Source organism: Enhydra lutris, unplaced genomic scaffold, assembly GCF_002288905.1.
Source record: "Enhydra lutris kenyoni isolate GAN:26980312 unplaced genomic scaffold, ASM228890v2 scaffoldscaffold12, whole genome shotgun sequence".
Taxonomy (NCBI): Eukaryota; Metazoa; Chordata; class Mammalia; order Carnivora; family Mustelidae; genus Enhydra; species Enhydra lutris.
The window spans coordinates 66,940,025-66,964,107 of record NW_019154096.1 but is presented as its reverse complement, the minus strand read 5'-3'; the positions used below and the strand labels follow the sequence as shown (position 1 = coordinate 66,964,107).

General features: G+C 50.3%; 1 protein-coding gene across 1 annotated transcript; it reads right to left on the bottom strand.

The window, feature by feature from the left end:
- Window positions 1-210: 210 nt before the first annotated feature.
- Window positions 211-18,528, bottom strand: LOC111145145 (pancreatic lipase-related protein 2-like). Its single transcript, XM_022499833.1, has 13 exons — window positions 18,430-18,528; window positions 18,062-18,110; window positions 15,372-15,526; window positions 14,475-14,600; window positions 13,430-13,564; window positions 12,596-12,707; window positions 11,257-11,376; window positions 9,961-10,080; window positions 7,534-7,652; window positions 5,322-5,451; window positions 3,711-3,822; window positions 2,677-2,844; window positions 211-325 (listed from the first exon to the last, which is right to left on the bottom strand). Exons 2-13 carry the CDS (start codon window positions 18,108-18,110, stop codon window positions 262-264), a joined length of 1,410 nt encoding a protein of 469 aa, XP_022355541.1. The 5' UTR covers window positions 18,430-18,528; the 3' UTR covers window positions 211-261.
- Window positions 18,529-24,083: the final 5,555 nt, after the last annotated feature.

Below are 24,083 nucleotides of genomic sequence, written 5' to 3'. Positions count from 1 at the left end.
CCTTATCAGATAGGAGAGACATTCCTTGTCTAAGGAAACAAAATACGAACAGGCCCCACAATGCACCCCGAGAGAGAGAGATGGTGGCAGGGGAGGGCTGGTGGCAGATTTCAGGTGTTACCTCTGGTCAAACGTGCCCTCTGTCCCACAAATCATTTCTGAAATGTGACCCCAGAACACGGAGAATGTCAAATTAACACGTCCAACAGAGGGCATTAAAAAATTTATTATAGCCAAGACACAAGAGAGAGGACCACATTTTTAACAAGGGTAAAGAGATTGTAAAACATCTTCTTGGACCGTCTCACTGCTACAGAAATTGTACCTGTGGAGGAAAACATTTTCAGCATGAGACTCATTGACACATGGAAACGGGACCTCAGGGGAGCAGTTAACCAGCCCCCGGGACTCTGATCCCTCGGACCCAAGGGCTCTGCGACACTGAGCAGAGTCCAGATGATTCTCCATAAGCAAAACCTCTCAAAGAATGTCCTCTTCTCCTGTGGCTTCTTAATGATCTGAGAATGAATCAGCTGAGTCTGGCCAAGGATTTTTTTTTCCCCCCAAAACCAAGAGAGTCTTTGATACTCTGGTGGGCCTGCACTTGTAGACCTGACACTGCGTCCCCAAGGTTGCCCTAGCCTGCCCGCAGGGGACTTTCCCTATAGAGTCAAGATCATGAATGTTCTTCATACACTGCTACTGGGAACATAAAATGTGGAAGCCACTCTGGAAAGGCAGTCTGGCAGTTCTTCTAGAAGGAAAACCTAAAGTTCTCCTATGACCTAGTAATTCTGCTTCTATATATGCAAAATAAATGAAAATGTATGTCCACACGGAGACTTGGATATAAGCGACAGTATTCATAAAGTGGAAACCACCCAAACATCCGCCAGCTGATGAATGGATAAATAAACTGTGGTCCATCTAGATGATCTTATTTGGCAATAAAAAGGAACGACTAAACAAGACTGATACAGGCTGCACACGGAGGAGCCTTGCAGACCCTGTGCTGTGAAAGAAGGCAGATGTGAAGGACTGTATCTTATATGATTTCCTGTGTGTGGAATGTCCAGAGCAGGAAAATCTAGAGACAGAAAATAGACTAGGGTTGCGTAGGCCTGCGCAAAGGGATAGGGAGATGAGCGGGTGATGGCTAATGGGTGTGAGGTTTCCTTTTGGGGTAAGGAAATGTTCTACAATTGCAAAGATGATGGTAAACTCAGTGAATATGCTAGAAGTCCCTGAATGGCATGCTTTACATGGGTTGAATTGTATGGTATGGGAATGATCTCTCAATAAAGATGCTTAAAAAAAAAAAAAAGACTGGGAAGGGTTGTCACTCCTGAGCAGTGAAGCCTGGTTGGGGCTAGATTGGGGCTGGTACCCAGACATGAGATGCACGGTACCCCTGGCCTCTTCCTGCCCTGGTGGTATCTCTGTCTAGAGAAGATGGCTGACCACCCAGCCTTCCTCGGGGCTTGGCTTCAGAATGTAGCTTCTTGACGGGGGATCCCTTATGTGAGGGGCTGACTTTGGTACTTGCAGTATATCATGTGTGGGCTCTACTGTACTTGAAAACTGTGACTCCACCCAACCGCTACCTCATGACTCTGAGATCCAGACTATTCCGCAATGCACCCACTACCAGCCCTGATCAATTCTCAGCTCCACGTCTGGCTGTAGACGGGCCCCAAGGCAGGCAGACAGGACTGGCTGTCAGAAGACCTGGATCCAAGTCTGGGCTGCGCTAATGCTTGTGCTCTGGTCTTGAGTGTACAGAGGAAGATGACATCTGATCCTTCCAGCAACACTCAGAGAAATCGGGATTAGTATGGCTGACCTCCAGTGCAATTAAATGACGCAGCTGAGCAAGATCTTGGTGTGTGTTTTTGAACACATTTTGAGGTCTAGTCGTCTTCCCTCCAGCTTCCTTGTGTGGCCTTAGACAAGTTGCACGACTCTCCATATCTGGCTTTCCTCACCTTAAAATGAGAGCAGCTGAGAGGGGATACCTAAGTTTCCTTCAGACCTTAACAGCCTGTTAGTTTATGATGATCTTCTTTGAAAGTAGGCTTCTTCCTTCAGTATTTTAAATATAGTTATATCCTCTCCCAGCCCTGACCAAGTAAGATTCTGTACCCTTGAAGGAGAAGAGAATGCCCCTGCGAGCGAGATCCCAACCCAGTTTCTATCCTTTTCATACCACAGTCTCCAAACAAACTAGTTTACATTAATAACTGCTCCCCAACTGGAATTAACTTCGAGATTTCCTACAAGTTCTGCCTATGCATTTATCTCATTGTTCGAGGTCAAATAATCTCACGTTCGCCTATTTCTCAAATCTATGCCTTATAACTTACTGATGCCTTGCTCCATTGAATTGGGTAAGGGAAATGATATTTGATCAAATGATATTTGATCTTTCAAAGTGAATCAGAAGGCTAGATGAGGAGTTGAGATGAATAGTGGGGTAGATAATGGCTGGATGGCCAGAAGACTGGATAGATGGCTGATGGCTGAATGGATGGGTGAGAGGTTAAGCAGATGGACAGAAAGGGAGCGACGAACAGCTGGTGACTGGATGGATGGATAGATGGGTGGATGGATGGATGTGTAGCTAGATTGGTAGGTAAATAAAGATACTAAGATGTAGGTAGAATAAGGGATACGCACTCAGTCCCATTTTCACCACTTTGCACGGTGATTTGCGAAGCCCCCAGCTTGGTCCGGAAAAGATTTATCACATGGTTGTTCCAGAGAAACTTAACCTTCTGGATTTTTCCAACATTGAGGTCCATATCAATGTCATGGGTATGATTTGCATGTGGTTTTAGGGAGCCTCTGAAAGCACAGACATAGAATATTATCTCAGCTGGATGTATGAATACATAGGATGATAGCAATGGCTGCTGTTGGTTTCTGCAAATACCCTGAACGACTTCGTGGGCATCCAGGAGCTGCTAAAACACTAATATATTTGTGAAGCACACATCTGTTAAAAAAGATAGGACTCTAGATTTCTACTGTCTTAATTTGTCCTTAGGGGAAATCAAATGTTTGAGGAGGCATATTAACCTTATAATTATACTATAAGGCTAATTAGTGCAATGTCTTATGTTTAAAGATGTATGTGGCTCAGCAGAGATCTTCTGTTAGGATTTCATATGGGGCATAGAAAGTTGTCAAAAAGCTTCAACTTAACATGAAAAGTATTATGGAAAAGTTAGTATAAAAAAACACAATATAATTTTACAGCCCACTCACGCATTCATCCAACACATATTTACCAAGGACTTCATCTGCCCAGCAAAAGCTAGGGGCTGAGGCTACCACCACAGGAAGAAGGTAGGTACGCCTGTGTGGGAGGTGGAGAGTACAGGTGTTGGGGGTAGTTGCCACATAAACGTACCTTATTGGAGGAGAATTTGATACCATAAAACCAAAGTCAGAAAGCCATGACTGACCTTCCAAAAGAAGTTAGCACATATCTGATCTTAAGCAGTGAAGTCCCCCTCTGGGCCTCACTCTTCTCATCCGCAAAATGGGATCCCTGGGTCAGATGCCAAGATTTTCCTCCATCTCTGACATTCTAGGATTCAATGGTTCTCTCTAGTAGATGGCCAGATTTAGAAAGCATTTTATGCCCAATCTCTTATGAATACTCAATGATGAAAAGTCTGAACATTTCACGTTACTATTGAACTTACTTGAAAATTTCATATTGTTTTGAGTTTCTGTTACTTCCATACAAAGCAATCCTGATGTACCCACTCGTTTTCTTTTTTCCAGCCAGCGTGACGGATACCCTGTATCTCCAACCTGTCCAAAAACATATAATCAATTCAATGAACTCATCTTGTTGGGAAAAAAAAAAAAAATCACCCTATGGAAGGATTCTCGCTCCTAGCTCTGCATCCCCAGCCTGAAATGTCAAAAGTGCCGAGGTAGAGAAACCCTAATCTAGAGCTTTCTCTGAACATTCACACGTACACAGATTAAGTTTATGAAAGAACATCCAAGCTTCTTTTCCCTTCCACAAAGAGGATGTGCTATATTCTCTATTGTCTCCGCCCATCCCCTCCCCAGACTGATCTGCCACCCTTCTCTACCTCACCCTGTGCTCTGGAAGGCCACCCCACCAGGGATCTCACCACTGGCGTTCAGTTGGGTTCAGCTGATAAGAGACTTACGCAGGAGATTGGAAGGCAGGAGGAAAGGGGGGGACCCATCTCTCATGCTCCCCTGCTACCTCCTGGCTCTGCTACCGGATGTCTGGTGGTAACTTCCCCTCTGGGAAGCGTGCCACTCCAGGAGCCCCACAACCACCCGATGCTGGGCTCCTCGGCATCCCTTGATTACTCCTTTAACCCCGACCACACCTCTCAAAGTAGACCCTTCAATAAAGTCTCTTCATTTGAACCATGTCGCTGAATTTTCTCTCCTGTTGGGACCCTGACTGATACACTTCGTTTGCAACTGTTGTACTGTTACGTGTTTTTTTTGGCCCATTTGCCTTTTCGCTTACTAGAGAGGATTTCTCTCTTCAGTACATAGAGCTATCTCCTTGCTTTCAACAGTTCACAGAGTAGCTGGTTGTCTACCAATTGGTGGGCATCTAGGTTTCTCCTCGCAAACTTTTGGTGTTAAAAACAATGCTGCAGTGAACGTCCTTGAGCACACCTTCTTGGCAAGCATTGTCCCAAGGTACGTCTGAGAAATGGAACGTCGGGTTGAAGGAATATGCATAGCAGACATTACAGACACTGCCCATCTGTTGTTCTCCATCATAAGTATTGTGAGGATTACAGGAGATACTACACGGGAAAAGTGCTATATAATTTTTTTAATTTAAAACTCCCTTGAAAAATAATGCTCTTCTATTCAGTCACCATGTATTATTACTTATGACAAATGAATGTTGATGATGTTACTATCTTGTACTTTTTTGGTGAGAAGCTGGGCAAAACAACACCAACACAATGTGTGTGTATGTGTGGGTGTGTGTGTATGCATGCGTGATTGTGCAGGGAGACTAGTATGACAGATGATCACAGGCATGTCTTGACTTACAGGGATTTTGCCCCACATGACCCTGTTCTTCTGTTGATGGATTCACCCTTCCTGCTTCCAGGGTGGAGGAACAAGTGACTAGCCTGTGCCAATCACTGCACTTCACTCCATTGATCAGGCTTATTGGTTAAATAATGTCCTTCTATTACAGCTAAGCTGGTTGGAATTGTTTCTGTCCTGACTAATTAGGCTGGTACACCTTCCAAATTATTTGCAAGAGTTTTTAAATGAGTAAAATGGAAACTTACGAGTAAAGTTACCACTGTCTCCTGTGTTCAGGAAAAAGGTTTGTCCCACGGCACTGGTTTTCCCCTGAAACCGGTCAGCGTAGTGGCCCATCTGGGGGCATCCTCCACTTGGACAAGGGAAACAGCTACTCTGGTGAAAAAACATAATTTGCTTGTTAGTGGTGGGCTTTGACTGACTCAATCAATCAAGTAATTCATCTTCCCATCCATCCTCCTATTTATCTACCCATGTACCCCTCCATCCCCCAACCATCCTCTCATCTACCCACCCATTCAACCATCCACCCATCCGTTCTCCCACCCCTCCACTGACATCCATGCACTTATCCTCAGAGTCATGCACAGAACTGTATGAAGCCCTGTTGTGTACCCAAAGAAGTACCCAGAGAACTTGGGAGTATAGTTGGGTAGACAAGTCATATCCAGGGAGCAATAATGTTCAAGTATGGAAGGGAAATGCAAGACATCTTCCAGGAGGAGTAAACGGGACCAATAAGTTCATTCAAAAGAGCAGAGGAAGAGAAGGTCTGTGACCATCTTCACTTTAATGTGAATTATCTAACTGATCCCTGGGTGACGTTCCTCAAACAGTAGCTCATTAGTGGGGGCTGGAGGAGGTGGTTTGCTCTGTTCAGATCAGACTAACATTTCAGGCTACAATGTCACTGGTCTTCTGTTCTTTGCTCTCACCAAATCCACCTTCCGTGGTATGCACGGCTATTTTGCAATTTGGAAAGCACGAAACAAATGCTGGAGGCTGTGTATATTGTCATCCACACCCCCACAATAACAAGCACAGCCAGGACTACGCAATGACTACCCTTGGACCCCGGGGATGGAACATGATGTCATTTTGACCTTAGTTCAACCCAAGAACGTTACAGTCAAAATCAACTTTGGAAGGAAAACGTGTGCGTATAAATATATTTATATTTTTACTTTTGAGAAAAAATATTTTGAAACTTCAAACGTTTGCATCCCCAAAGTACCAACTGATTCCGGTAAGAAGCTCAACCTTTCATACTGGTTTGTTGTTGTGGACACTGTCACCTTGGGGGTAATGGGACTTGTACAATGGAGAAATCTGGCAGATTTTTAAAATCTTAAACAAGTAATCAAACTGTAAGTCATTAAATAATGAGACAAAGTGCCACTAAATGAATGCCAATGCGTCTGGTTGCGTACACTGAGGACTCGAGAACACCCAGTGAATCGTGAAGAAATAACCAGACAAGTTCAGACTGTGGTTATTCTACGGAACACTCGGTCTGGAATCCTCACAACTGTCAATGTCTTGGAAGACCAGTGAAAGATGTAGAGCTGTTCTGGATTAAAGGAGCCCAAAAAAGGGGGTCTGGCTGGCTCAGCTGGTTGAGCGTCTGACTCTTGGTTTTAGCTCGGGGCATAAGCTCAGGGTCGTGAGATCGAGCTCGAGCTCCACTCTGGGTTCTGCGCTGGGCCTGGAGCCTGCTTAAGATTCTCTCTCCCTCTGTTCCCTCCCTGCCTACTCATGCTCACACTCTCTCTCTCTCTCAAAAAAACAAAACAAAAACAAAAACAAAAACGAGAGAGAAAGATTAAAAGAGACTTAAAAAAAGGCAATGCAAGAAAAAGAAGGGAAGAAAGGTAGGGAGGGAGAGAGGCAGAGAAGAGAAGAGAGGGAGGGAGGAGGAGAGGGAGGGAGGGAGAATGGAAGAAAGAAAAAGAAAGACATAGCTCTAGAGGACATTGGATATCTGGAGAAGTCTGAATACGGACAACATATTAGAAAATAGTAGTGTATCAGTGCTAAATTTCTTGGACGTTGTTCTATAGGAGGATGATCTTGTTCTCAGGAGATGAATGTATTTATGAGTGAAGTCTTGAGTTTGCTTTCACATAATTTAGAAGAAAACTACACATAGGCACACATTTAAGTATCAACAATTGGTGCATGTAGGTGATGGGTAGACAGATATTCACATGTTCTTGTTTCGACTCTTGTGTAGATTGAGAATCTTCCAGAATAAAAAGTTGGGATGGAGGGAAGTCACAGCAGTCATGTCCCCTCCTGCCCACCCTGATTCTGGGAGAAGTCTCTGTGAGGCTCTGATGTGCGGTCCCTCCTCCCATCAGTCATGAGGTTACAGCTGTGCTCTCTGCCAAGCCACAGGAACAAAACCCCCATCACCCATAGGGCCACTGACATCTTTCCCCTACTGGTGTGACCTACCTCCTGAAACTCATTGTAGGAGGCACACGGGTAGCCCAGGAAGCCATCAGGATTGAGGATGCTGCTGGAGTAATACTTGTAGCTTCTCAGGTGATTGCAAGCCACAAAGTCTCGGGTTCCTGAAGAAGCAAAGGCCATGGGAGCTCACAGGAGGCATTTCACTTTTAAAGGCTGAACCATTCGGACTGAGTGAGGAATTCCCTCCACATTGCACAGATGGGTGTGAGGGCACAGTCTGAAAGGTCTTGTCAGTCAAGGGGCTTGTTTAGTAGAGGGGGTTGACTAGATGGCTCTCCTCTCCCTCCACTGTGTCCGTTTGCTGGGAAGCTGCAGGTGTAGGGGAAGCTGCTACTCAAGGGCCAGCAGGTGTTGGGGAGTGGCCGGCGCTAAGGAGCACATCTGTGCAATCCTGGGGGGCTGGGCAAGTAATGTAAAGGAATGATGAGGGCGACGGGGCAGGGGCAGTGAGAAATGTTATGCAGAGAGATTGAGAGATAGGATAATAATTGCCCAATTGCCTTTAAGGGGATCCTACACGGTCCAGTCAGTCGTTTTATGGTAAAGGCCCAGATTACTTATTCTGATTTTTCACAAGAAGCTAGCATCTTGACTTTTCCGTGAAAATCTTTCCATGCTCAAATGATAGCCTTACCTTCCCACTTCTAAACAGTGACAGGGAAGGCCGGTCACATACTGCCGGGGGGTTGCGATCTGCCCGCAGGTTGGGCCTCAGTTTGCGAGCTGTACACAGGGAAGTCTTCTTCTGAGGGAAGCAGGCTTCCCTGTGCCTTCGGCCCCAGGCTGAGAACTCCTTCTTTCCTCCTATTCCAGGCACAAGGCAGAAGCAGTGGCCAGTACAATCACTGTGGCCTCTGGGCACTCTGTCACTCATTTTATGTGCCATTTTTTTCTTGAGACCAAAGTCCTCTTGTTTGGAAAATGGTTTTTTCACTTCTCCAGCTACTGGGTGCAAAACTTCCTATGAGGTAATCCCTGGCAACAGCAGAGGTAGCTGGGGGGTCCCCTTGGGGGTGGGGGTCCGGTGGCTTCACCCACTACCCAGGGAGAAAGGCACATTCCCTTTGCATCTGGGAAGCAGCGGTAGGATCAGCCCCCCAACAGCTTTGGGCTCCATGTGCTACCCACCCCCATCCTGTCCCCAGTCCAGAAACTTCCTGCAGAAGCTGGTTCCGTGTGCCCCACACCAAGGCTCATCACCAAAAACAGAACAACCAACCAATTCATCCTGAATTGTTTCTTTCGTCCGGAACTGTGGCCCTGGGATCCCAGCCTACGGCGCAAGTGGCTTTCACCGTTCCTCTGCTCCGTGCCTGGGTCACTCGGAGCTGCACACGATCACACACACTCCCGTGTTCATGGGTTTCTTCACTCTAACTTGTCTTTTTAATTAAACCTGGGCTCCCATTCTGGGTGGCCTGCTCGGCACTTCTGGGAGGGGGCAGACCTTCCTGTGACTCTGGCGGGGCCTCCCAGGGAGCCCAGCAGCCGCATCCTCCGTGGGATCACTGGTGCGGAGCCCGGAGGGGGTTAAAACTTCTGTGGCTTTAGCAACCTTGCTCTTTAACATCAACATACAGAGTATAAAAATGCCACCAAAGGTCACTGAGCCTTGTGTAACGGACTGCACTGGGTGCTTGCTTTGGGCTAGACCCTGGTGGGTCTGGGAGGCCCTTGACACAGTCCCTGGCTTCAGGGAACTCCCAGCTCAGACAAATAAATCCTAAAATGAAATGATCACAGACTCAAAGCCTCCACTCTCAGGGACGACAGTGAAGCCGATCTCAGGGCTGGGCCACAGGAATAGCGAAGGTCAGAACAAGGGCGGTGAACACAGATGATGCTTTAGGTCACCTCCTATTAGGGGCACTGAGCCCGTCCTCTCAGATGAACGGAGGTCCACACAAGCCTCATCCCCTAGAGCCCAGGCCTCGTTCTCCCAGCACGCTCTCCCCAAACCCGCAGAGCACGTCCTCCTACTTTGTCTTCCTACCAGCTCAGCTCTTTTCCGTACCTGGAACGCGGGCACAGTAAATGGCAAGAAAGTCTAAGCCCCTCAGATCTTTGCATACACCCAGCAAGCAGTCCTTCAAGAAACAGGCATGGAGGACAGAAGGCCAAAGCCGGAGCTGGGTCTTTGCCGGTGAACCGGTCCCCTCCTGCCTCAGCATCCGGCCAAGGGGAAGATGGTGCCAGATGGTACAAGAGGTTGGGGCTCTGCAGCCCGAAGTTGGGCTTAAACCTAGGGGACCCTTGGGCAAGTTTTATACCTGGACTGACCCCATTTCCTTGTCTGTAAAATGGGACTGATTAAAGACCTCAGGACATGGCCGTGGAAATGCTCGGCACCGAGCACACCCTGTTTCTCCCCAAGTAGACAGCAGCTGTCTTGCTTCTCTACTTACATACCTTCCCACAGGCCGTTTATGTCAATAATGGTCGAAAGACTATTTTTCTGACATCCGGGCATTTGCTTTCCTCCATTTGGATAGAAGTCCAGATGGCCCACCTTTTGGCTCATTCCAAAACCTGAAATATTATAAGCAGAGGGGAGCAGGGAGGTGAGCGGTCCCAACGTTAGGTTGTGGCCACAGACAGTATTGGCTCCTTCCAGCCACAGCAAGAACCTTCTTGGCCAATTCTCTCCTCGGCCTACCCATGCTGTCTGTGACTCTGCAGAAAGTGCTCAGAAATGGAAATCTGGCAAGAGAAGAAGGGAGGAGAGCACACAGGAAGAGAGAAGAGGGGGAAGCTTGGCTCTGGGTGTGCTTGTACACAGGTATATTTGTATGTATATGTGTGTCTGTCTGTCTGTCTTGGGAGACCCTAAGCAGTACCATCAGGCCATGACACCACTATGTACCAGGAGCTGCATATCAGGACTGGTGCAGCTTTTATTCCTGTATTTGTTTAAGAATTTTGACTTCGATGTTATATTGTTCTACTGAGACCACATTCCATTATATCGCTATATTGAGAGCCCAGAGCAATGGTAGGAGTTTTGGTTTTTGAAGCATTCAGACCTGGGATCACAACCTATTCTACTTATAGACTTCGCCGTCATGTTGGGCAATTACTTGACCTTGTGAAGCCTTCATTCCCTTGGCAATGAATCATAATAGCAATACCTACTTTTTAGGGTTGTTCCAATTAATGAGCTAATGTGTACAAAATATTCAAAGAAGCGTATGGTAAGCATTCAATGAGTGACATAATTTTCATTAAAAACATACTTTCATTGGCAGTTTTCATGCGCGGTTGTACAAGAAAACCATGAAAAAAGAACATTGGCTTTAGAAGAACCAGATAAAAGGATGTATTTCATATCTCCAACAAAACAAACTATAACCATAGCTTTGACAAAAGAAGTAAAAAAAAAATTCAAAAATTAACTTTTGCATTTTGCAAATACAGGTCAAACATCAAGAAGAAATTTAACTGTCCCTCTGGATATTGGTAGATAGGAAAGGACTAAAGTTTTGAAGACTGGTGAGGCCCTTCCAGGCCGTAGAAGTGTTTCAGGCTCACCTGGGCTGGTAGGCCGATACCACGGGTGCTGTCCTGACTGTTTATCTGGGGTGGGGCCCGAGGTCTTCCTGTGGTTGGCCTTTTTGAATATCATCCTTGAGGTAAGCATGTGGGGTGCACCTGGACCCGCTCCCATCCGTCTCAGCTGGTCACCAGGAGGTGCAGGGGGGAACTCACCTAGGAAGGGGATGATCGGGGCAGAATCCGTGTGGATCACATCCACAAACATGGCATCAGACGGGTCCAGTCGAACCTCCTCAGGCGTGCCCTGGAAGCATGGCTGTGCGGGGTCCAGTCCTGAAATCGGGGAGCGGGGTAGTCAGACCGCACTTTAACACGATACAGGCTCTAAACCGTCTACCCACAAAATCCATGGGGATTCCTGGGCCAGGAGTCCCAGAGCCCTGCAGCCGTGATTTGGGGAATTGGGTCTGTAGCTTCTAGTCTGCTTAGGAGAGAGGAGTTGAGACAGAGAGGCTAAAAGTGGGGTCACTGATGTCAACAAACATCCAGAAGTCCCCAGTGCCTGAATCCGAGCAGGATCTAGGGGGGTCCCCTTGCCCCCTCAAGTCCTTTGTCCTTTTAACCCTCCCCTGTTACCAAGTGGCCACAGCTCTCCAAGACAGCAAGCTCCCGGGCCTCACCCGGCTCCACCCAGTGCCCAGTCCCCAGTCCCCACACTGTCCACTGTGGTTGCTTTCCCCAGCCTGCTGTTCACTTCCCCACATCCTTCCCTAATCAATCTGTTCTCTCCAAGACTGGGCTCAAACACCACCCCCTCAGGGAAAACTTAGCCTCTCCTTTCTCAGTGCATGCCACCCACAGTGTATAGGGTTATTTTGTGTTTAATTAATTTCGCTCTGAGTTTACTTGCCTACTTAACTGTCTGCCTCCTGGACCAGACTGTGGGTCTCCCGAAGGGGGCTGTGGCAGCTTCGTCTTTGAAGAGAGGCAGAGGGTGGAACCCACAGGGCACTAGGGACTCAGGGACCTATATTTAGCCCTGGTTTTCTGCTCAAAGTCAAACACCTGTCCCCTCCGGCCCTCAGTTTCCTTGTCTGGAAGGTGTCGTGTGCGTTCATTTTGCCAAGTGACTCATTCATTTCTTCAGTCATTTACTGAGCACTTGCCATGGAGCAGGTTTTAGGTGGCCACTTTTCACTCTCTGCCTGTGCGTGGCCCAGCGTTCGTATTTGTGGAACTGACGCACTAATTTTAAAAAATCAGTTGTTGTTGTTGTTATTATTGTTGTTATTATTATTATTATATTACTCTTGCAATAATAACCCTGAAGTTTTAAATTCTCAGTCAAGTATTCCCTAATGAAATCATGGACAGTGACTTTCTGAGTCTGGTGGGGGCAGCCCCGACAGCCTGCTCCCGCTGGGCCTGCCAGGGCGCTCTGCCTGGGCTCCGGCGTGCGCCGCGCTACCGTCTCGCCCACTCCGCCCCTCCCCGCTCCCCACCGTCCCGCCACCCAGCCTCCCGCACCCGGTCGGGGCCGCGCGCCGCGCACCTGTGATCCTGCCCGCGTGGCCGCCCAGCCTCCTGCCCGCCTCGGCCGCCGCGTGCGCGCCCAGGCTGTGGCCGATGAGGTGCACGTTCTCGGGGCCGTAGCCCAGCACGGTCTGCGGACGGATGGCGCGTCAGGTCCCGCCGGGCGGCGGGGATGCGCGCACGCGCGGGGCGCGGGGCGCGGGCTGCAAATTCCGGAGGGAACACCTCCAGGACGCCAGTCGGGACTGCACCACCCGGCCCCAAAGTCTGCATGGCCCGCGGGCCGGCTCGTGAGCGGGGCAACAGTGCTGACCAGCGGCCACAGAGTCAACTGCAGGCGGCCCGGGCGGGGACCAGACGTGGGCTGCCTGCTGCCACCCACACCCCGCCGCCGCGGGGTCACCTCCCCTGGACCCTGGCGGGGGTCGGGCCTGTCGGGGAGAGCGCGGGTAGTGGGCCCGGCTCGGGGATTCTCCAGAATAGACCTTCCAGAAGGCTGTAAGGGGCCTTCCTGCCTGGGCTGTCTGAGAATGAAGCCTCATCTGGTGTCCCAGCGTGCTCTGGAATTCCCAGAGAAGCCTACAGGGAAGGCTTTCTTCCAGAAGGAGAAACTGAGGCTCAAAGAGTTTAGTTCGCCTCCAGCCCCATAATTAGGAGTCTTCAGGACAATCCAGGAGGGAGAAAAGAGGCAACTGCACCTTAGAAAAGGCCTTGCTTGGGCTTTTAGGCCCGGCCCCAGCCCCGGGGTTCCTTAGGCTGCCTCTTAGGTAGGAGGAAGGTGGTGCTCGGGGGAGGGGGAAGGGGGGCCCTCTCTGCCTGCTCCCCACAGGATGTGGCCCAGGCAGGGTTTTACCGACAGATTTTGTATGAAGAAAGCTATCTCTGCTCCCACCACGCGAATGTTGTGGACGGCTTGGGTATATTTGGTCTTTGCCCCTCGTTTCCAGTCCACAGAGATGCAGTTTACCTTCTCCACTTTAAACATTTTCTGGGGAGGACAAGCAAGAGGAAGAGACCGATTTACCAACAACGATAAACTGTACACTCCAGAGATAGGCATCCACACCCGTCAAGCACATAGCTGTGCCAGAGCTCTAATATTCCTTGCACATGTCCAAACTTCTGCCACATCACTATTGATTGGGTGTGCTTATCCCCACTTAACAGATGTGGAAACTGAGGCCCAGAATGGATTAAATGACTTGTCTAAGGTCTCACAGATACTTAGTGACAACAGCCAGATCAAAAAGATCTCTTCCTGCATTAGGGGTTAAACTATTACGAAAGGGCCAAACCCACCGCTTTTACAGATAAAGTTTTATTGGAACGAGCCACACCCATTTGTTTACTTAACTGTTTACCTCTGCTTCTGAGCTGAAGCAGAGTTGAGCTGAAACCCTGTGACCCAAATTGAACACAAATGCTAAAGTGTCTGCTACCTGGTTCTCTACAGGAAAAGTTCGTGGACCCCTATCGTAGATAGTCCAAGCCCTGGGTAGTGCAGCTGTTATGTACCCAACAGTACTCTAGGTGTTCTAGCCTGACCCCGGCTCCTGATTTGGACAGTGCAGATATAGAACATTCCCAACAGCGCAGAATGTTCTATTGGATAGCAAAGCTCTACATGCAAATTCAAGTTGCTTTCCTGTCTGGGACTTTCTGATTGGACCCTGGTTCCTTTCAGCCTCGAGAGGAGCTGATTGGCCAGAAGTTGTTGGGTTAGGAGAACTTGACAATGGATGCCCGGGGAACCCAGGTTTTCCTTGGTGGTTTTGTCAAAGGAGGGTTCTTTCCCTATTTCCTTTCCCGACCTCAGGGACACTGGGGCTGTGGGGTTTGCATCTGGGTGCTGATCTCCGTCTGGAGTGGCTAGGTGCAGGGTGGTGGGGGACCCCTACCTTGCACATGTCCAACAGCCAGTTCTCTTCCCCCTTGTCTATGAAGCCGTGGATGATAAAGCGTGTCTTGCGGTCCAGTTGGAAGTTGGAAGCCTCAACCGTGGCTAGATCAGTGGCCGTGATCAGCTGGTTTAATAACAAAAAAAGTGCTAAGCGAATCCCTGAAGAAGGATCACAAAGTAAAAACAGCACCATGGCCACATCCAAGCGGACTCCCAGCTGGGAGCAGGGCATTGGTCCCCTAGAACCCCACAGTGGGCGACCTCACGGACCTATAGATAGACACCAGCTCTCTGAACTCTCTCAGGGAGAGTGGGGAGCTACTTGGATCCTGATCATGTCCCTCCTGGTCACTTCTGACCACCTGTAGGAAGCCTGTCCGGCTTCCACCTAACAGGCCTTCTGGGAACTGAAGGGTACCCCAGGGGTCCCCACCTTTTGTCTTTTGTGGCTATGTATTGCTTCTTTCCATCTGTCCTCTAGCTCCCCGAGAAGGATTTATTGTTCCCCACTCCACTCCACTGAGGGGCTTCTCTCCCTCCCCAGCCTGGTGCAGGAAAAAGACAGACCCTCTCTGGGAACGCCAGGCCTGGGCTTCTCCATAAATGCCACACATACTTCCCCGGGAGCGGGCTGCTGCTGCTGGGAAGCTTCTGCAGGTCCGTGCACGAGTGTGTGTGGATGTTAGTTTCTGGGTTGGGCGTCCATAGATTTCATTATTTATGCATAGCGGTCTGTGATCCTGAGAGCTAAGTTGGCTCTAGGTCTACCACTGGTGAGGAAGCCTCATCTGGAACGTTCCAAGGCCGTGCATTTTTTTCTTGGACGACCATGTGAAGGCTCCAGCGGGGGCAACCCAGTCCACCCACCATGCAGTGTTTCCACGCCCACTCTTACTTGGAAGTTGTTCGGATTTTCATTTGTGTACAGGAGAAAGCGGGTGTCAATGTCCTTGGGATCCCAGGGAAATAACTTTAAAGGCCGCTGAAGGGTCCGGCACCATGGCTTTTCATCGGAAAAGCAGCCAAGATGTCCATAACAGATCTCCTTTCCTGGGGCAGGAAGAGCAACGAACAGGGCCCTTGTGAGGTTCTGGAAAGAAGCCCTGTGTTCTCAGCTACACAAGAGGATTCTTCGGGGTGAGCCCAGGGCTGGCTCTGGCCAACGCTGGTCTTCACCTTTGCTGGCCATTGTTCCCCAAACTTCCGTGGTGATGGGAATCACCTGGGGACTGGGAGTGACTATACCTGTCGCGTCTACACAATCCCAGGCCCCTCCCTCAGAGACTCTGATGCCCCTCACTCCCTAGGATGGGGTGTGGGAATAGCATGTTTAATGCTGTTTAACCCTTATCATCTGGCCAGTTGGGGAATCACTGAGAATTCCTGGGGCCCTTCCTCCTTAAAACTATTTTTCCCAGGAAACTCCCAGATGGCCTTGGACTTCTGTTCATCAAACATCAGGTAATTATCCCAAGTGTGAAATCTGTGGCTCGGTGCTTCCTGATTCCCCTTGACTTCTCTGTTACAACCACCACCAGCCGAAGCCAGCTGTTGGCGTTCGTGGGCATTTGTCCCATTCATCCTTTTACACACACTTTTGCCCCCAATTATGCTCTGCCATTTCAGATTATAATTCACCTTAAAAGGAGAATTTTCTAAGAACGGGGATGATTTCTTGCTGCATCATACAGTGTGTAGTAGGGGTCCAACCCGCACAACTGATGAAGGCTTAACCGTAAATGCTGGTCCTTTCTGTGCCTACAACACGCACATTTCCACTAGCAGTTGTCAGTGGGGGGGGGGGGTCATAATCAAATCCGGAGGATTGCAGTGGGTCTCTGTCTTAGGCTTCCTCAGCTCCTAAACTGGTGGGGCCAAATGTTGGCCGTTAATTCAAAACTGGTGGTGGTTAATACCTGTTTACTGGGCGTCAGAGACCATGCTAGCAATTTACCAGTATTATCCCACTAAAGACTCAAAACAGCCCCGTGAGTAAGGAATTTGTATTATTGCACCCATTTTACAGATGAGGAAACCAAGGCACAGGGGACGGCCAGCGGTGGAGCCCGGATCCGAATGTGCGAAGTTTAATTGGGAATAAAGCTAGGTGTTGAGGAGATCAGGTTCAAACCCTGCTCTGAGAGCGAGAGGAAATCTAACAGGGAAGGAGGGACTAAAATAACTCTTGCTTCAGGTGCCAAATGCAGGGGCTTGGGGAACTTGTGAGGACACCTGGGCTGTTGGGGGAAAGTGGGGAAGTGCTGGAGGGCATCGAGCTGGTGAATGGAGGGGGCCCTGCTTCATGAAGGAGTTTTGTGGAATCTCGTGTAGGGGGCTCAGAGGAGGGAAAGCCTGGGAGAGGCAGGAGTGTGGAGTAGGGCAGAGCAGGGGCAGGGCACCTGGGGCGGTCAGAGGCAGTCTAACCTCTGACAACAGTGGAAATTAAGGCAAAGGTGAGGAGATGGGAGTAGGAGGTGACGTCTGAGCCTGGTTTGGAAAAAGTGAGTTTGAGGCATGGTGGGAGGTCCTAGAGCTCAGGAAGGTGGGAGGCCAGAGGCTAGGCAAGGGGGAAGCCCCAAAGCAGAGAAAGAAATGTGGGGTGCCTGGGAGGGACTTTTGGGGACCCAAGTCTGAGGCAGGAGGTGGCAGCAGGCCAGCAAAGGGGACCAGAGGGCCCAGAAAGACCTGAGATGCAACCGCACCCATCCCAGACTCTGCTCTTGGGAGCCAGGTCTCGTTACAGGGCTGGGATGGGTAGGAAGACCCGGAGCGGGCTAGGGACAAGCCAAGGACACCAGGGGGAGGAGTCTGGATGCAGAAGGAAGGCTCAGTAGGGACCGGAGGAGACCATGTCTGTAGTTGTGGGAAGCATTCTCCAGCAGGGTCTGGGGGGCCCAGCCAGGCAGGGAGGGGTTCTGCGTGATGGGAGGAAGTGAGGGAGAGAGGGAGAGAGCCCCCAGAGGGCACCTGTGAGGTATACCTCCATGAGGTGGGGTGATGGGCAGTAGGCAGTCTGGAGGCCCCAGGGGGCTGTGGTGGCAAGGGAGGTTACTTCTGTTTGAAGACAAGTAGACCTTGACTTCTGTATCTGAATCTGGACAGAGGCCAGGGGACAGGGACTAATCGGAGCTGGGGAGACAGAGACTCTGTGAGGGGAAGGAGTGGCGGCCATGGGCGGGAGGGTGGGCTCACTTGGCAGGCCTGTCCCATAATGTCAGCTCTGTGACATTAGTCTGCGGACATGCGCTTGGCCACTGGACGGACAGAGGATGTGGGGGGCCTGCCCAAACCGCCTGCCCCTCCCCCTGCCCCGGCAGCTGCCACCTCCCTCACTCCCCTCACCGACCCAGAGCCTCTGCAGGAGGAACAGGACAGAGCAGGAGGATTACCCGGGATTATCTGTGACAAGAACATTGCCACAGTCAACCCTCCTTGAATGATAGCAGTTCGGTTTTTCTTGAAATAATGTAATGCTGTTGTTCATGGCGGCGGTAATCCCGATGATAGTGTCTCCAGTGGCCTCACCCAAAGGTCAACCCAGGCACCGTCCCTTGCTCCCCCAAGGGATGGTAACAGCATCCTCACCTCTGACTGTGGCCAGCAGGAGAAGGCCGATGGTCCAAAAAGGCAGCATCTACGTGGAGGAAAACATAGACACACAGACACCCCTGGGCACAGGTACGAGGCTGGCGGTTGCTCAGCCCAGAGAGGGCAGGAGGCCCGGGAGCACAGGGTGTATGGAACCGAAGCCCAGCGCCTGGGCCACCTGGGACTCCCCCTGGGGCTCCCCTGAGTCTGAGGCCTCCTGCCTACGCACATGGCATTGGGTGGCCCTGCTCTGAGAGCCCCGATTTCTGGGTCTCCCCTCCGCAGTGACCGCCCCCCCCCCGCCCCGTTCTGGGCTGCGTCCTTCTGGCAGCCCCAGCTCCCCCAGGATCTGGGCTGTGACTTACTGGGCAACACCAAGGCGTCGTCTCACAGCCCGGCCGATTGGCTGTGGCTTTTATACGCAGGCCTCCCCTTTGGACTCCCGAGATGGGCGGAAGGGAGGGCTAGATAGGGCTGTGCACCTGCGTGCTTGGAACATAGGTTATCACAAGCATGTGACACATACACACAGCTACACATTCGACCAGCTCGGCAGTGTGACCCAGATGCTCAAAAGAGGAAAACTTAAACGGTGCTCCACTCCGGCTTTGTTTGGAAACAAACATAGTCTATTTTAAGACCCTTTCTGAGCTGTACTAGAGATAAGAGTAAGATTGACTTACATTAAGTAAGATTGACCTAGAGATGAGAAGGTCACTTCCTTCAAGGCTGAGAGGAGGGCCTGGGTGAACAGCCAGGTGCCGCCCTGCCATTTTTTTTTCAAATTGATGTATAGTCTAGATATACCACAGTGCATAGATCTTAAGTTTAAAGTACAGCATAATAAGCCTTGACAGCTGTGTACTCCTCTGCTAACGTCCCGGGTCAACATAAAAGATGTTTCCAGCAGCCAGATGTTTCTCTCATGATCCTTTTTATTCCCTCTCATGATCTTTTAGCATCAAGCCCACACCCGTGCTTTGATTTCTATCACCATGGATTAGTTTGCTCTGTTCTAGACTTGCTTATAAATGGAATTATACCGTGTGTGCGCCCTAAGTCTTGCTTCTTTCCCACAACCCGTTTTTGAGATCCAGCCATGTTGTTACATGTGTGAGTAATTGGCGGGTCACTTTATTACTTTTAATTACTTTTTATTAGCTTTCTGTTACTGTGTCATATTAATTTATTTTTAATTTAATTAATTTATTTCTGCGTGAATATATCAACCCAACCACAGTTGGGTTATCCATTCTTTCATTGGTGGACTTGTGGGTTCTTTCTAGTGTGGGACTATGTGGAATGATGTTGCTAGGAACGTTCTAGTCTGGATCCGGTTTTTACAGTCCTTTCTCTCAGGCTTATACCCAGAGGTAGAACCACCCAGTCCTGTGGCATGTCTATACTTAGCTCTAGAAGATGCTGCCAGACGCTCTTCTGAAGTGACTGTTGCTCACAGAGTCCCACAGGCAGTTGGGTGAGAGTTCTAATTATTCCATATTCCAGTCCTGCCCTTGGACCAGTCCCAGAAACACTGACGTTGCCAGCCATTTCCTGAGGGTTTCGAGTGTAGAAAACGGCTTCTTTTTTTTGGGTGACACTCCCTTCTGAGAACTCTTGAGGTGAGCTGAGGGAAGCTAAGGACTGAACTTCTGTATCTTGAGTAGGTTTCAGAGAAGTTTCTGGAAAGGATAAAGTGATGATGAAGCCTGACAGGGATGCCTGTGCCTAAAAGTGACCCCAAAGCCTAACGTTGTCCCTGGCAGTATCCAGCAGTGGAGAGAGGAGGTGAGGTCCAAGGTTCATGAAAGACCCCAGTGAGGAGCTTGGAGTGACATTAGGCTGAATGGAAGCCCGAGACCCGTGATAAGGCACCAGTGTGGTTACCCATTACTTTTGAGAAAACCCGAACTCCTTACCATGGCCCTTAGGGCACCTGGACCTTGCTCCCCTTTCCTTCCTTACCTTGAGACTTGCTCACTGAGCTCCGCACACGCCAGTCATGGGCCGTCTCTCTTGAAAGTGTCCATCTCTGGGTCTTTGCCTACTCTGTTTCTTCCTGAAACACATGACCCTCTCTCTTTAACCTCAGGGCTCCCCTTCAATGTCATACCCTCAAAGATGCCTTCTTTGATGTCATACCCTCAAAGATACCTTCTTCAATGTCCAAAGAAGAACCAGACCTTTCTGGACAACTATCACTGTCCTTATTTTTTCTTTCATAGAACAAATCCCAGTTGGTAATTTTATTTCCATGATTATTTGTTTGGATCTTGCCTTGATGGCAGGGTCAAGTTCTCTATAGGCATTTCTGTCTTTAGAGCCTAGCACGGTATCTGGTAGATTTGGGGTAATCAACAAACATTTGCTGGGTGAAAGAATGGGACATTGGAAGCTGATGACTCATTGGGTTGTTGAGCTGGATAACTTCCAGATCTTTCCTGCCATTTCCTCCCTGCTCTGTGCCCTGCTCCATGGACTGCCTCCCTAGGCTACATACCTTTGGCCTTCTAGTTGGCTTGAGCCAACTGGAGGCACCATAGGGAGATCAGAGGGTAAGAGGAGAGAGAGGTTAGAGTATTTCTTCCCAGGCTCCCTCCCTTCTGTGCCATTGGTTGGACAATATCGGCACTTATTTCTCAATGTAGGGACATTGTCTCCGCACCAAACTGCCCCCAAGGAGGGCTGGGCACCACTTCCACAGTCACCAGTGGCCGAGGGCTGACACTGCTCGGTGCTCCCATGCATCCCAGAGCCTGACTGGTCTCTTTGGGAGGGTGGCCCAAGACAGGACAAGGCAGCCCCCCTCTCCTCTCTGGGGGCCTGAGGTCCTGAGGTCTAACGTTCTGCCAGCTGTATGTCCTGGGAAGGCAGGGAAGGCCAACACCTGTGGGAAAAGATGTTTATTATTCACATGTTGGCAGGCACCAGGGTCAGGGCCTGGAGGAGCCCTCCGGCTGCTACAGCAGCCGCCCAGGGAAGGGGACGGCTGGGTTCTCCTTCTCCTACCCCGTAAGGTCTGTTGAAAACGGTCTGCTTCTCTCCTTCAGCACCTCTTCTGTCTGTTCCCTCCCCTCACTCCCCCTGCTCTCGTCCTGCAGCAGCTGGCTGGTCTCACCTCTCCCCCGGCCAAGGCATCTCCCCTCCAGGTCTCCTCCCCAGTCTCCTTCCAGCTTCAATCCTATGGGGGGGCTCCTTGTTGCCCTCAGGGGTGCGTTTGGTGTGTTCTCTCCCTCACTCAGGCTCCTTGGTGTGTGGCTCCAAGTGCTGGATGCTCTTCCAGCCTTGAGTGCACAACAGTGAACGGAACAGGCTACTTCCCTGCTCTCAGGGATGGCCGGCCCCCTGGGGCCCCAGCACAGATTACCTGCAAATAAATACACAATTACAAATGATCAAAGGCACTAAGAAGAAAAAAAAGCACACCAAGGAACTTGTACGTCAATTGTATAATTTGGGCTGTATGCAAAGAGAGTAACTTGGGGATATCCGGTGGACAGGGGTCAGAATTTAACAGATCCCGAGGTCGGGTATGTGAGGTTGTAGGTTGAACTGTGTCTCTCACCAAAAGACATGTTGGGGGACGCCTGGGTGGCTCAGTTGGTTAAGCAGCTGCCTTCGGCTCAGGTCATGATCCCAGCGTCCTGGGATTGAGTCCCGCATCGGGCTCCTTGCTTGGCGGGGAGCCTGCTTCTCCCTCTGCCTCTGCTGCCACTCAGCCTGCCTGTGCTCGCTCTCTCTCTGGCAAATAAATAAAAAAAATCTAAAAAAAAAAAAAAAAAAAAAAAGATATGTTGGGGTCCTAACCCCCAAGACCTCAGAATATGACCTTATTTGGAAATAGGATCTTGACAGGGATACATGAGGGACTTAGGGTGAGTCCTAATCCAATAGGACTGCTCTCCCTAGAAAAAGGGGATATCTGGACAGAAAGACACGGACATACAGGAAGAACGCTGTGTGAACACGCAGACATTGGGGCACCGTTTCTGCCAGCCAGGAAGCACGAAGAGTGCCAGCAACTGCCCGAAGGAGGGAAGCATGAGCAGATTGTCTCTGCACAGCCCTTCCGAGGAACCGAGCCGGCACCACCTTGGTTGCACCGGTGGCCTCCAGAACCGGGAGAGAATGAGTTTCTGTTGTTGAACCGTGCGGTCCGTGGTACCTGTGAGGCAGTCTGCACAGACTAGTGTGGCCACCACGGGGGCCTCTGCCCAGCGTGGCTCCGGCTGCTGCCCAGAGCGCTTTCCCACCCTGCACGTGCGTAGACGGGAGGGCTCAAGGTTCTGGAACGGACCTGCCTGTGTCCTCTTCTGAGCTCCTGCACCTGTAGTTGCCCTGTCAGGGATGGCTCTGTAGTCCCCCCACTCCCAGAGATGCCCAGGTCCCCCCAGGCCGTCCTCCTCCAGTCCTCTCAGGGCGCAGACGCCCCTCCCCTCCAGGTCTTCCTTCCAGGGAACAGACTCTGCTCTCAAAGCCTGGGACCTGCATGTCTCTCCACTTTCAGACCCAAATCATATTCAGACCTGAGTAAATAAATACGTGGGTGTCACCCTCGCTAAAGATTCTCACAACCCCTGGAACATTCCCTTAACCTCATTTCATGGCACATCAACTCAGGAAACCAAGGTCTTGCTGCAAATGACTACAACAAGGAAAGCTTTGTCTCTATAACTGGTTATAAAACTAGACTATCCTCAAAATAAAAACACAAAGGCCACCTGGGTGGCTGAGTCAGTATGTGCTCTGGCTCAGGTCATGATCTCAGGGTCCTGGGATTCCAGGTTCCACGGTTCCAGACAGAGCGAGGGGGGATGCAACGCAATTTAGGAACTGGGCCTGGTTGTAACTGGTCAGTCAGGGACTGTGGCTACTATGAGATAGTGGGTCGCTTAACGAGCCTGTGTGCATTCAGCTCGCTGGTCGCTGTGGGCCCTTGTGCCTTGATCAGGTTTCCACTGCTGAAGCCTCTCGCCTGAAAGTGGTCTCTACAGAAACTCCTTGCTCCAGGTCACCTGGACTGGAAGGTGGCTTGACAGGAACCCCATTAGCTCAGTGCCTTTTCCCTTGCTTCCAACCAGACTGAATGTCCTCTGGGCTTTATGCTTATGAACTGAATGTGAACCTGGGGTATTTTCATCACCACACTGCCCCACTTTTGCCATATAAACAATAAAACAAAAACAAAGCCCAATCAAACTGGCCCCAAGGAGTGCCTGAAATCTGGAAAGTGGACCCGAGTTGACCCGGGCCACACGGGCACTGCAGGTGGACCCCCTGGGTAACTACAGAGAGCCCTGAACTCCCTCTCTCCCCGGGATGGTGTGTTTGGGTTGCAGATCTGTGGGGCTGAGCTTGGTCTTCCCCGTGGTGTGGGGAAGTAGATGCCCCATGACCACACTGGTACATAGCAAAAACGCACAGCAGGGATCGGGAACCTGCTGTTCTCTGCCTTCCTGGGAGTTTTTTCCAGCTGTGTATCTGATAAGAGGACATACATTTGAGGAAAAGGACGCGGGAGGAGAGAGCAGGGGCCTAGCCCCATTCAAGCTGGGGTTTCCACCAACGGCTCCCCGACCCTGGAGCATAGGGCCATCGGTTTAGCTGCAGGTGGGACACAGGTCACCCCAGGTCTCCTGTGGCTCAGGGCAGTGCCGGGCTGAGTGCCCATGATGTGGCCCACAGCCTTGGAGATTCTCCCTAACTGGCTTCCTCCCACTATACCGCATACTTTTCTCAGTTTTCTCTTTGTTTTAAAATAATTTTTCCCCAAGTCTTAAGCCATTTCTGTCGGTCTGGGGAGCAGGTGAAGCCGGTTGTCTTTGATCAGAGAGAAGGGCTCTCGCGGCTAACCAAAAGATCCACCCCTTCCATTATACCTCAGTTCCACTTGCCACCTTCACATGATCCTCATCACCTCTCCTCTGCATACCTCTAGGGCCTCCTCCTCGTAGATGGCCTCCCAGCCTGCAGTCTCGGTAGGACATCTTCCTGCAAACCTGGGCCTGGAACCAACAGC